General features: G+C 41.0%; 1 protein-coding gene across 3 annotated transcripts in view; it reads left to right on the top strand.

Annotated features, from left to right (window-relative positions):
* The window catches only part of POLN (DNA polymerase nu), a 171,051-nt gene that overhangs the window by 42,845 nt on the left and 116,010 nt on the right, over window positions 1-12,196 (top strand). For all 3 annotated transcript variants that reach the window (XM_063603673.1, XM_055111138.2, XM_063603672.1), the window contains 2 exons: window positions 724-917; window positions 6,089-6,201. In XM_063603673.1, the coding sequence (XP_063459743.1) occupies window positions 724-917; window positions 6,089-6,201 (307 nt within the window). The remainder of the gene's footprint in view (window positions 1-723; window positions 918-6,088; window positions 6,202-12,196) is intronic.

The raw sequence follows: 12,196 nt of genomic DNA, 5'->3' as shown, positions 1-12,196 counted from the left end.
TTGATGTATTTTTCTTGGTGTAGTTTTCTTCATGTTCCTTGTACTTGAGGTTTATTGATCTTCTTGGTTCTAATGATTAACTTGGGGATAAAGGACAAACATTATTATGTTGAGTTTTTAAATCCTTGAGTATTATATGTCTTCGTTATTTAGGTCTTCTCTGATTTCTTTCATCAGCATTTTATAGTTTTCAGCATACATATCCTGTATGTATTTTGTTCATTTATACTTAAGTATTTCACTTTTTAGAGTTTTATAAATGGTCGTTTTAAAAAATTTTATTTTCACATGTTTATTGCTAGAATATAAAAATATATTAAATTTCTGTGCTTTGATCTTGGTTCCTGCAACCTTGCTAAATTCACATATTAGCTCCAGGATTCGTTTTTTATAGGCTCCTTTAGATTTTCTACACAGACATTCATGCCATCTGTTACTAGGGAAAGTATGATGGTTCTTTTCTGATGTGTTTGCCTTTTATTCCTTTCTCCTATCATATTGCCCTGGATGAGACTTCCATTATGATGTTGGACAGGGTAGAGACCAGATTTCGAGCATAAGGTCATGGGTTTGGCTTTTGGCCCTCAATTGTCATTAAAAAACTATTCATTTACAAGTTTAATTTTAGGCCTTTTCTCTTTCTCTCTGCTTAATTTTAAAATGTATATCTTTCTACAACAGATATGTTGTCTGGGTTTAATTTATTTTGTTGTGTTTCCACAGACCCCCGTTTCTTCTGTTAGAGGAATTGTGGTGTTAGTAAAACGCCAAGCAGAGGGTGGCCATGGCTGTCCAGATGCCCCGGCCTGTGGTCCTGTTCTGGAGGGCTTTGTGTCAGATGATCCATGCATCTACATTCAAATAGAGCACTCTGCTATCTGGGACCAAGAACAGGAGGCACATCAGCAATTTGCCCGGTAAGAAATCTTCACACATGGACTCACACCCTACTTACATGCCTGCTTTATACTAATGGAAACTTTCTCAAGGTCCAGTTTTAATAGTTTAAACTTTTAGAAGTTTTGTATGGGCACATGAAAATAAAATGGATCCAAGTGATAGAAATCTCTGCAAATACTGGCCCTCTCTCTCCCAGAGAGTATCTGGAATGGAGTTCCGTTCTTCTGTGGGAGCAGCCGGCTCCAGGACTTGAAGCAACTTCACAGTGAGAAGCTAGGGAGAAAAGCATCACCCCCAGACCCTGAAAATCCCCTGTCACTGGCAGAGTCCCAGATGATTTTCCTTATCATACTTGTTCATTCATTCACAGCATTAGAAAACAAAGTTATCACTGCCTGCAAACAATAAATTGTCCTTAATACCACCAAGGATGGGACTAGTTTCAAAGCTCCATGTCTGTGGAAAGAGGCAAGACCTGTCTCACCTCTTTGGACCGGCCCTCTTAGAATCACAGAATTTTAGAGCAGGCGGGGTTGCTCCTGCCGTCCCTTCTGGATTCTGAAAAGCCCTTTCTGGGATGGATCTTGTACTCTTCCTCACTGTTTCTTTGCTTAGGTTATCCACATGACTTGGGCTTCTGCCTCAAATGGAGATATCCACTGCCTTCCCAGCCCTCTGATTTAAGGCCAATTAGCCACCCTGGAAGAGGCAATCAAGGCAGCTCCAGAGGAAGCTGGGCCCCGTTACTAGCCTGTCCATGCTTCATACAGGCTCACTGGGCTCTGGGTGATTTTAGGTAACTTTTGGGGAGAAGGGGAATGTGTGACAAACATAGCATTCAGCTCCCAACAGAACCCTTCATTTTCTTTTTATGTAATTTTCTCTTTAAAGAACAACTGGTCAGGTCTAGTGTATGGAGACCCCTTGTGAGGACAGAGCCCTAATATCTGGATGATGTTTCTGAATTTAGTTGACATTTTCCACTTGGGTGTCTAGTGGTCATTTTAGGCAAACATGTCCAAACTGAACTCCTGTCTTCCCTGGACCCTGCCTCCTGTGGCCTGGCTGTCTTAGTCAGTGTCAGCCCTCCATGAGCTTAGGCAAAAAGTCCTGGGGTTATCTCTGACTTCTCTCTACTTTCCACAAACCATATCAAGCTCTCAGCAAGTCCTATTGGCTCTGCCTTCAGGTGTAGATAGAATCTGCCCTCTGCTTATCCACTGCGTTGCTGTTACTCGGCACAAGTTGTTACCTCCTACTGGATCACAAGAACTTCCACATTGGACTCCTGCTTCCACCTGCCCCTTCAGTCTGTTTTCTGTGCAGCACCCAGAGCTGGCCTGTTAAAGCATAAATCAGATCACATCACTTCCCTGTCCCAAACCCTCAAACAGCTCGTGCTTCACTCTGAGGAAAACCCCACATCACTGCTTCTTGGTCTTCTGGTTAAGATCAAGTGTAGAAAAGCCACAGGACCTATGAAGGCCCTCGCCCTCGAGGTCTGCTTACTCTGGCCCCTCCGCTGTCTTCAACCTCACCCCCTCCTCTCTCCCGGCCTCTCAGTGCATTCCCACCTCCTTGCCGTTCCTGACCATGTGGTGTGCGCCTCTACCCAAGGGCCTGGTGCCACCATCCCTCCCTGCAGCATTCTCCCAAATAGCTGCATGGTTTACTGCCTCATTCCTTTATGTTTTTCTCTGAACAAACAAAAAGTAAACTATGAAAACACAAAGGTACAGAGTAGTATATACATCCACCCAGGCCAACATTATCAAAGGTTTTTCCTTACTTCCTTCTGTCCCTTTCCTGGGGAAGGGGGAGAGGACTGGGATTAAAGAAATTCCCAATCTATTGTTTTGCCCTCTCATGACTCTAAAAACCATGGGCTTTTTTTTTTTTTTTCAGAGCCACAATGCCATTTTTAAACTTAACAAGTTGTGTATGCAGTCCAAATTTGAAGCTACCTGATTGTCTCAAAAATGTCCTTCTACAGTTGACTTGTTGGGATCAGGACATAGCATTGGGTGGCCATGTCCCTAGTTTTTTCTAATCTGGAGCGTCCCTCAGCCCCTCTCCCTATCTTGGAGGAGGTCCCGTGTCCTGGATTCATTTGTTTCCCTCATCATGAAGTTCTTTTACTTGTTCTGTCTCCTCCATATTTTCTGTAAACTGGAGTTAGCTCTAAATGCTTGATTATTTGGGTCCAACTTGTTTTGCGCAGCACTTCCTAGGTGGAGCTGTAAGCTTCATACTCCATCTGTGATGCAGTTGGATGGCCGGATTTAGCAAATTAAAATATAGGACACTAAATTTGAATTTCAGATAAATAACTAATTTCTTAGTATACGTATGTCCCAAATATTGCATGGGACATACTTATACTAGAAGAATACATCCCTAAAAAATATTCAATTTTTTTCAGATAATTATTCATGATTTTTCTGAAATTCAGACTTAACTGGTATCCTCCTGACTTCCCTTAGTGATGCAATTGGGTTGTCCCAGTTTTCATGGTGCTGAGAGGGAGCAGTGGGTTCAGGTGGTGTCAACACGATCCCTTCCTTATAAACTTCTCCCCTAAACTTTCCCTTAACGGTTTTGTCCATTGATTAGGATCATCTAAATCACTTATTTAATTCCGGCTAGTAAGATGGTGATTTTTCTAATTCTATCATTTCTTCCACATTTAGTGGCTAAAATTTTCTGTAAAGAACTTTCCTCTACCAACTAGGCTTTTGTTTACCTTATCCTTCATGTCTTTCCTCAAGAGTTACCTTGGCTAGGAACAGTGGCTCAGGCTGAGGTGGGAGGATGGCTTGAGGCTGGAGTTTGAGACTAGCCTGAGCAACATAGTGAGACCCAATCTCTACAAAAAATTTAAAAATTACCCGGGTACAGTGGCATGTGCCTATAGTTCCAGCTACTCTAGAGGCTGATGTTGGAGCATCACTTGGGTCCAGCAGTTTGAGCCTGCAGTGAGCTGTGATTGCACTACTGCACTCTAGCCTGGATGACAGAGTGAGGCCCTGTCTTAAAAAAAAAAAAACAGAATTACCTTATCAGACCTTCCTTGACCACCCTGTATGAGATGGTACCCCACTGCCAACCCCACCACATGACTTTCATTTGTGTTCAGTAGTGTGTTCATTAATGTATCCCCAATATCTAAGAACAATGCTACAAAGCAAGTGCTTGATCAATATTTATTCAATATTATCATTGAATGAATGAATGTTGAGGCTTAATTTTTATAAGTTCTAGGACAATCAAATTAATACATTGCCTCAAGTACCATAAATTGGAAATAATAATCCCAATCCTATGATTATATCTTTGAGATCCAAAATAAATTTAAATAAATCACATTTAAATTAGCACACATACTTTTTTGCACAAAAACATGTTTAATAACATTTATTAAATGACCTGTGCAAGGCCTTTCACATACACACTCTCCCTTCACCTTCACATTCTCTCTGTACGTTTGTTATACCTTATTCACTCCATTTTACAGATGAGGAAGCCTCAAATCTAGCTTTTATATATATAAATATATATATGTGTGTGTGCATGTATATACATATACATAAATACATGTTTTATTTTAAGAGCCAGAGTCTCTCTTTGTCGCCCAGGTTGGAGTGCAGTGGTTGTAATCATGACTCATTGCAGCCTCAACCTCCCAGGCTCAAGTGATTCTCCCTCCTCAGCAACCTCACCCCAGTAGCTAGGACTTTAGGACTACAGGCATGCACCACCACGCCTGGCTAATTGCCATTTAGCTTACAAGGTATTCTTTTTGTTGTTTGTTTTATCAAGATAAAAATAATCTCTTATTAGCGGAAGATAGTGTAGTTGGTAGATTACCTCATCACAGAACTCTTGAGTTTCAAGGATGAAGGAGCAGTAAAGGGAAGTGATCTCCATGGCCCCAGTTCTTCTCCTTCATAAGCTCTTTACCCCCTCTTGGACACCCTCCTCACCGGTCCAGCCAAGCCAAGATCTGAAGCTGTGTTATTAGCACTTTACCCTCCCTACCATCCTGGTCGCCCTTTTCAAGGGAAACCAAGGTGAAATCACACAAAGTGCAAAAGGCCTACAAATGTCTTTCTGTGGAACAAGTCCAAGCAAAATCTAACTGCAGTTTGGCTAAGTGTGCAAAGCTCATTAGGCTCTTGATTTCTTTCTTCCTCAGCTCTAACCAAAGAATCTTAATGTGTTAATGAACATTTACTATAAAGAGGGATTGATGGCTTTGGTAGCTTAGAGTTTGGGCCCTGGCAGCAGGAAGATATGGTCTCAGATCCCAGCATTGCCATTTGTTAGTCATTTAACCCTGGCCAAATTGCTTAACCTCTTCAAGACTAAGTTTTCTCATCTGTAAAATGGTTCTAGTGCATGCCAGATAGGATAGTGATGAGGTTTCAGTGCAACAATCACTTCACACACAATGCTGCGAAGTGTTCAGCATGGTATCTGGCACATGGTAAGTATTCAGTCAATTTTAACAATTGTGAATCCCATATTCAAAGTGCTTATGGTGTAATGGAGAGACAAACGTTCAAGGTACATTATAATACAGCAAGTGTACTTCCCACTGTACTACATGTGTGGATAGGAGTACAGAAGAGATACAGAAGAGGGAGCAGCCCCCTGCCTGGGGAATTAGGGCATACCTTCCTGAAGATGGCCCTTGAACAGTTTGTGAAAACTGTGGGAAGAGAATTGTAGTCAAGAATACAGTATATACAGTGACCCAGGAGCAAAGCAGGACGTGGCACAGCCTGTGGTGGAGGAAAGGGAATTTAGTGCGACGAGAGGGTAGAATGTTTGAGGGGAGCTCTGGGAGAACGGGCTAGAGAGTCATCTTGGGGCCTGGCTCTAAAGAGCCCAGAGTAGGTGTACTTTGCTCAGGAATGTAGGTCTTATTCTACAGGTAATGGGGTGTTTCCCAGGGATAAGCACTTGACAGCTGCGTGACCTTGGGTACCTTATCTCGTCTCTCTGTGTCCACTTTCATCATCTGTAAAACGCAGATGATAAATAACAGTAACCTCTTGGAATTCTTTAGTGAATGTGTGTATGTGCTATCTAAGTGATAGTTGTTAGTTGAGTAGTAATAATATTTTTCCAAGGTCGAAAGTCCCAAATTAATGTTTAAATCAGTGAATTTCTTTTCATCTTCTAGGAACGTGCTCTTTCAAACACTGAAATGTAAATGTCCTGTTATTTGTTTTAATGCTAAGGATTTTGTGAGAATAGTGCTGCAGTTTTTTGGTAATGATGGCAGTTGGAAGCATGGTAAGTTATATTTTTTATTCTCTCTATAATTTAACTCTTCAACTGTGACTCCTCCTATGAATGGGAGAATGGTGAGGGCAGCCATGTCACACAACTCCTGGAGGACCTGGCCACACAGACTGATATGCCTCCTGATGGGCCCTAGGCATGGGGAGGAAGTTTTCCTCCATGTTTCTAGGTTATTTGAATTTTTACAAGTATATATTACTTTCATAATTTAAAATAGGAAAGAACTTATGTAGCATGGTCAGTGAGATTTCTTGTTACCACAAATAGCTTATAAACTTTCTAAGAATTAAACTACAGTCCAGAGTAATTAACATCAAAACAATATAGGACCTACCTTTTATTTAAAATAGTAAAGATTTTATATATATATATATTTTTTTATTTTTTTAGAGATGGAGTCCAACTTTGTTGCCCAGGCTGGTCTCAAACTGCTGGCCTCAAGCCATCCTCCTGTCTCAGCTTCCCAAAGTGCTGGGATTATAGGCGTGAGCCACTGCACCGGGCCTAAAATAGTAAAGTTTTTTTTATAACTTTTTGAAAACTAGATGGACATGGCCGGGCACACTGGGTCACACCTGTAATCCCAGCACTTTGGGAGGCTGAGGCAGGCGGATCACGAGGTCAGGAGTTCAAGACCAGCCTGGGCAACATGGTGAAACCCTGTCTCTACTAAAAATACAAAAATTAGCCAGGCTTGGTGGCTCATGCCTGTAATCCTAGCTACTCAGGAGGCTGAGGCAGGAGAATTGCTTGAGCCCAGGAGGTGGAGGTTGCAGTGAGCCACCGCACTCCAGCCTGGGGGACAGAGTGAGATTCCGTCTCAGGAGAAATAAAAAAAACTAGATGGACAGATAAGTGGTAAAACAAATATAGCAAAAATATTCATTGTAGAATCTAGGTGGTGGACATGTGTGTTCACTGTATGATTCTTTTCAAATTATATATTTGAAAATGTTCATAATAAAATGTTGGAAAAAGCCCTTTTTATTGTCAAAAATTTCTAACATACAAAAGTAGGCATCACCCAGTTTCAACAATTATCAATTTCCAGCCAATTTTTTTTTTTTTTTTTTTTGAGATGGAGTCTCACTCTGTCGCCCAGGCTAGAGTGCAGTTGCATGATCTTGGCTCACTGCAACCTCTATCTCCCTGGTTCAAGTGATTCTCTCCTGCCTCAGCCTCCCGAGTAGGTGGGACTACAGGTGTGCGCCACCATGAGTGGCTAATTTTTGTATTTTTAGTAGAGATGGGGTTTCACCATGCTGGCCAGGCTAGTCTTGAACTCCTGACCTTGTGATCTCCCCGCCTCAGCCTCCCAAAGTGACCCACTGCGCCTGGCTCCAGCCAATCTTTTGCTCTATAACTCCCCATACTTCCAAACTGCCACTTCCTGGATACTTTGTAGCAAAACCCAAACATCATGTGATTCATCTCTAAATATTTCAATTGTATGACTAAAATGTGAGATTCTGTTTTTAAGACAACACCATCATCTCTCCCCACCCCCAAGCAAAATAACCAATAATCTTTTTTTCTTTTTTTTCCTTCTAAAAATTTTACTGAATCATAATAGATATACATATTTTGGGGGAACTTGTGATATTTTGATACATTCATATAATGTGTAATAATCAAATCCGGGTAATTGGGATATCTATCACCTTAAACATTTATCTTTTCTTTATACTGGGAATATTTGAATTTTCCTTTACTAGCTATTTTGAAATATACAATAGATTATTGTTTACTATAGTCACTCTACTGATTTACTGAACACCAGGTCTTCTTTCTTCTACCTAACTATGTATTTGTAACTGTTAATCAACTACTCTTAATCCCACCCACCACCCCCTTACCCTTCCTGACCTCTGGTAACCACCAATCTACTCTACCTTCATGAGATCTGCTTTCTTAGCTCCTACATATGAGCGATATTTATCTTTCTGTGCTTGGCTTATTTCACTTAACATGGTGATCTCCAGTTCCATCCATGTTGCTGCAAATGACAGGATTTCATTCTTTTTTATGGCTGAATAGTAATACCACATTTTCTTTATTTATCTGTTGATGGACACTCAGGTTAATTCCTTATTTTGGCTATTGTGAATAGTGCTGCAGTAACATGGGAATGCAGATATCGCTCTGATATGTTGATTCTTTTGAATATATACCCAGGAGTGGGATTGCTGGATCATATGGTAGTTCTATTTCGTTTTTTGAGGAACCTACGTACTGTTTTCCATAGTGGCTGTACTAATTTACTTTCCTACCAATAGTGTATGAGGGTTCCCCTTTCTCCATATCCTCACCAGTATCTGTTATTCCCTATCTTTTTGATGAAAGTCGTTTTAAATTGGGGTGAGATGATATCTCATTGTGATTTTCCTTGCATTTTTCTTATGATTAGTGATGTTGAACATTTTTAAATATTCTTGTTGGCCTTTTGTATATCTTCTTTTCAGAAATGTTTATTCAAATCATTTGCCTATTTTTAAATCATGTTTTCCCCCTATTGAGCTGTTTGAGTTCCTTTTATATCCTGGTTGTTAATCCACTATCAGATGGATAGTTTGCAAATATTTTCTTCCATTCTGTGAGTTGTCTGTTCACTCTGTTGTTTCCTTTGCTGTACAGCTTTTGCTTGATGTAATTTCATTTGTCTGTTTTTGCTTTTGTTGCCTATACTTTTGAAGTTGTAGTAAAAAAAAAAAAAATCATTGCCCAGACAAATGCACTGGAGCATTTTCCCAATGTTTTCTTCCAGATGTTTCATAGTTTCAGGTCTTAGATTTAAGTCCTTAATCCATTTTGATTTGATTTTTGTATATGGTGAGAGATAGGAGTCTAGTTTCATTCTTCTGCATGTGATTTTCCCAGCACCTTTCCCCAATATATATTCTTGGAGCCTGTCAAAAATGAATTGGCTGTAAATGTGTTGATTTATTTCTGGGGTCTCTATTCTGTTCCATTGGTCTGCGTGTCGGTTTTATGTCAGTACCATGCTGTCTTGGTTACTATAGCTTTGTAGTATAATTTGAAGTCAGGTAGTGTGGGTGATTCCTCCAGCTTTGTTGTTTTTGCTCATGATTGCTTTGGCTATTCAGGGTGTTTGGTTCCATACAGATTTTAGGCATTTTTGTCCTATTTCTTTCTTTTTTTTTTTTTTGAGATGGAGTCTTGCTCTGTTGCCAGGCTGGATTGCAGTGGCGTGATCTCGGCTCACTGCAACCTCTACCTCCTGGGTTCAAGTGATTCTTGTGCCTCAGACTCCGAAGTAGCTGGGACTATAGGCACCCGCCACCACACCTAATTTTTGTATTTTTAGTAGAGACGGGGTTTCACCATGTTGGCCAGGATGGTCTTGATCTCCTGACCTCGTGATCCACCCGCCTTGGTCTCCTAAAGTGCTGGGATTACAGGCGTGAGCCACCGCGCCTGGCCTTTTTGTCCTATTTCTGTGAAGAATGTCATTGGTTGGTATTTTGATAGAGATTGCATTGACTCTTTGCTTCATGTAACATTGATTTTTTTTCTTTCTTTTTTTTTTTTGAGATGGAGTCTCGCTGTGTCGCCCAGGCTGGAGTGCAGTGGCACAATCTTGGCTTACTGCAAGCTCTGCCTCCTGGGTTCACGCCATTCTCCTGCGTCAGGCTCCTGAGTAGCTGGGAATACAGGCACCCGCCACTATGCCTGGCTAATTTTTTGTATTTTTGGTAGAGACGGGGTTTCACCATGTTAGCCAGGATGGTCTCGATCTCCTGACCTCGTGATCCACCCGCCTCAGCCTCCCAAAGTGCTGGGATTACAGGCGTGAGCCACCGTGCCTGGCCGGTAACATTGATATTTTAACAATATTAATTCTTGCATTTCGTCACTTTTATTCTATGTAAGTCTGTATAAGTAAAGTGGGTTTCTAGTAAGCAGGAAATAGTTGTGTCTTATTTCCTTATCCATTCAGCCATTCTATGTCTTTTAATTGAAGAATTTAGTCCATTTACATTCAATATTATTGGTAGGTGAGGACTTATTACTACCATTTTGTTACTTGTGGTTAAGTGATTTTCTCTGGTAGTATCTTTTAATTTGTAGCTTTTTGTGTGTGTGTGTATTTATTATAGGTTTTTGCTTTGTGGTTACAAAAACCAGTAATAAATACACTAAAAATAAAAAGGAGCCTTACAAAAATATCTTATAGTTGTAACAAGTTGTTTTAAACAGATGACAACTTATCTTTATTTACAAAGAAAAGAATAGAAACAAACAAAATAAAGGAAAAACTAAAAAATCTTTACACTTTAATTCCACCCCCTACACACATTTTGACTTTTTGTTGCCTCGATTTATGTGTTTTTATATGGCCCATCTCTTAACAGGTTGCCATAGCTATTACTGTTTTTTATAGATTTATCTTTTAATCTTCACACTGGAGTTATGAGTGGATTGTATACCACAATTTCAATGTTAGAGTATGCTGAGTTTGTCTGTGTATTTACTTTTACCAGTGGGTTTCTATCCTTCAAATGTTTTCTTTTTGTATGTTCATGGTTTTGTGTTTTTTTTGTTTTTTTTGTTTTGAGATGGAGTCTCCTTCTGTTGCCCAGGCTGGAGTGCAGTGGCGCAATCTCGGCTCACTGCAAGCTCTGCCTCCCAGGTTCATGCCATTCTCCTGCCTCAGCCTCCCGAGTAGCTGGGACTACAGGCACCCGCCACCAGGCCCGGCTAATTTTTTTGTATTTTTAGTAGAGATGGGGTTTCACTGTGTTAGCCAGGATGGTCTTGATTTCCTGACCTCGTGATCGGCCCACCTTGGCCTCCCAAAGTGCTGGGATTACAGGCGTGAGCCACCGCGCCCGGCCCGTGTTTTTTTCTTTCAGATTGAAGAACTCCTTTTAGCATATCTTGGAAGATGGGTCTGGTAGTGATGAATTTCCTCAGTTTTTGTTTGTCTGGGGCTTTATCTCTTTTTCATGTGTGAAGGATAGCTTTGCTGGGCACAGAATTCTTGGGTGACAGTTGTCTTATGTTTTGTTTTCCTTTTTATTGGGGAGGGGGTGGCAGGGAGATGGGGTCTCACTCTGTCACCCAGGCTGGAATGCAGTGGTGTGATCATAGCTCAGTGTAACCTCAAATTCCTGGGCTGAAGTGATCCTCCTGCATCAGCCTTCCAAGTAGTCGGGACTATAGGTGTGTTCTACCACACCCAGATAATTTTTTTATTTTTATTTTGTAGAGACAGGGGTCTCACTGTGTTGTCCTGGCTGCTGTTGAACTCCTAGCCTGAAGCAATCCTCCTGCCTTGGGCTCCCAAAGTGTTGGGATTACAGGTGTCAGCCACCAAGCCTGGCAGTTGTCTTTTCTTTCAGCACTTTGAATAGGTTATCCCACTCCCTCCTTCTGTTGAGAAACCTGTTGCCAGATGAATTGGAGCTCCTTTATATGTTATTTGTTCTTTTCTCTTGCTGTTTTTGGGGTCCTTTCTTTGTCCTTGACCTTTGGGGGCTTGTTTATTATATGTGTAGTGTAATATAGGGTAGTTATATTTGGGTGATTATAGGGTAGTTTTATTTGGGTTTAATCTGTTTGATCTCTGGCCTTCCTCTACCTGGATATTTATATCTTTCTCAAGATTTGGGCCAGGCGCAGTGGCTCATGCCTGTAATCCCAGCACTTTGGGAGACTGAGGCGGGTGGATCACTTGAGGTCAGGAGTTCGAGACCAGCCTGGCCAACATGGTGAAACCCTGTCTCTACTAAAAATTCAAAAGTGAGCCGGGCATGGTGGCACATACCTGTAATCCCAGATACTCAGGAGGCTGAGACAGGAGAATCACTTTAACCCAGGAGGCAGAGGTTGCAATGAGCCAAGATCAAACCATTGCACTCCCGCCTGAGCAACAGAGCAAGACTCCATCTAAACAAACAAACAAACAAACAAAACAAACAAAAAATTTGGGAAGTTTTCTGTTATTATTTTTTGAATAAGCTTT

This window comes from Pan paniscus, chromosome 3 (genome assembly GCF_029289425.2).
Source record: "Pan paniscus chromosome 3, NHGRI_mPanPan1-v2.0_pri, whole genome shotgun sequence".
Taxonomy (NCBI): domain Eukaryota; kingdom Metazoa; phylum Chordata; class Mammalia; order Primates; family Hominidae; genus Pan; species Pan paniscus.
Note: the sequence above shows the minus strand (reverse complement) of the source record. Positions and strands in the feature narration are given on the sequence as shown.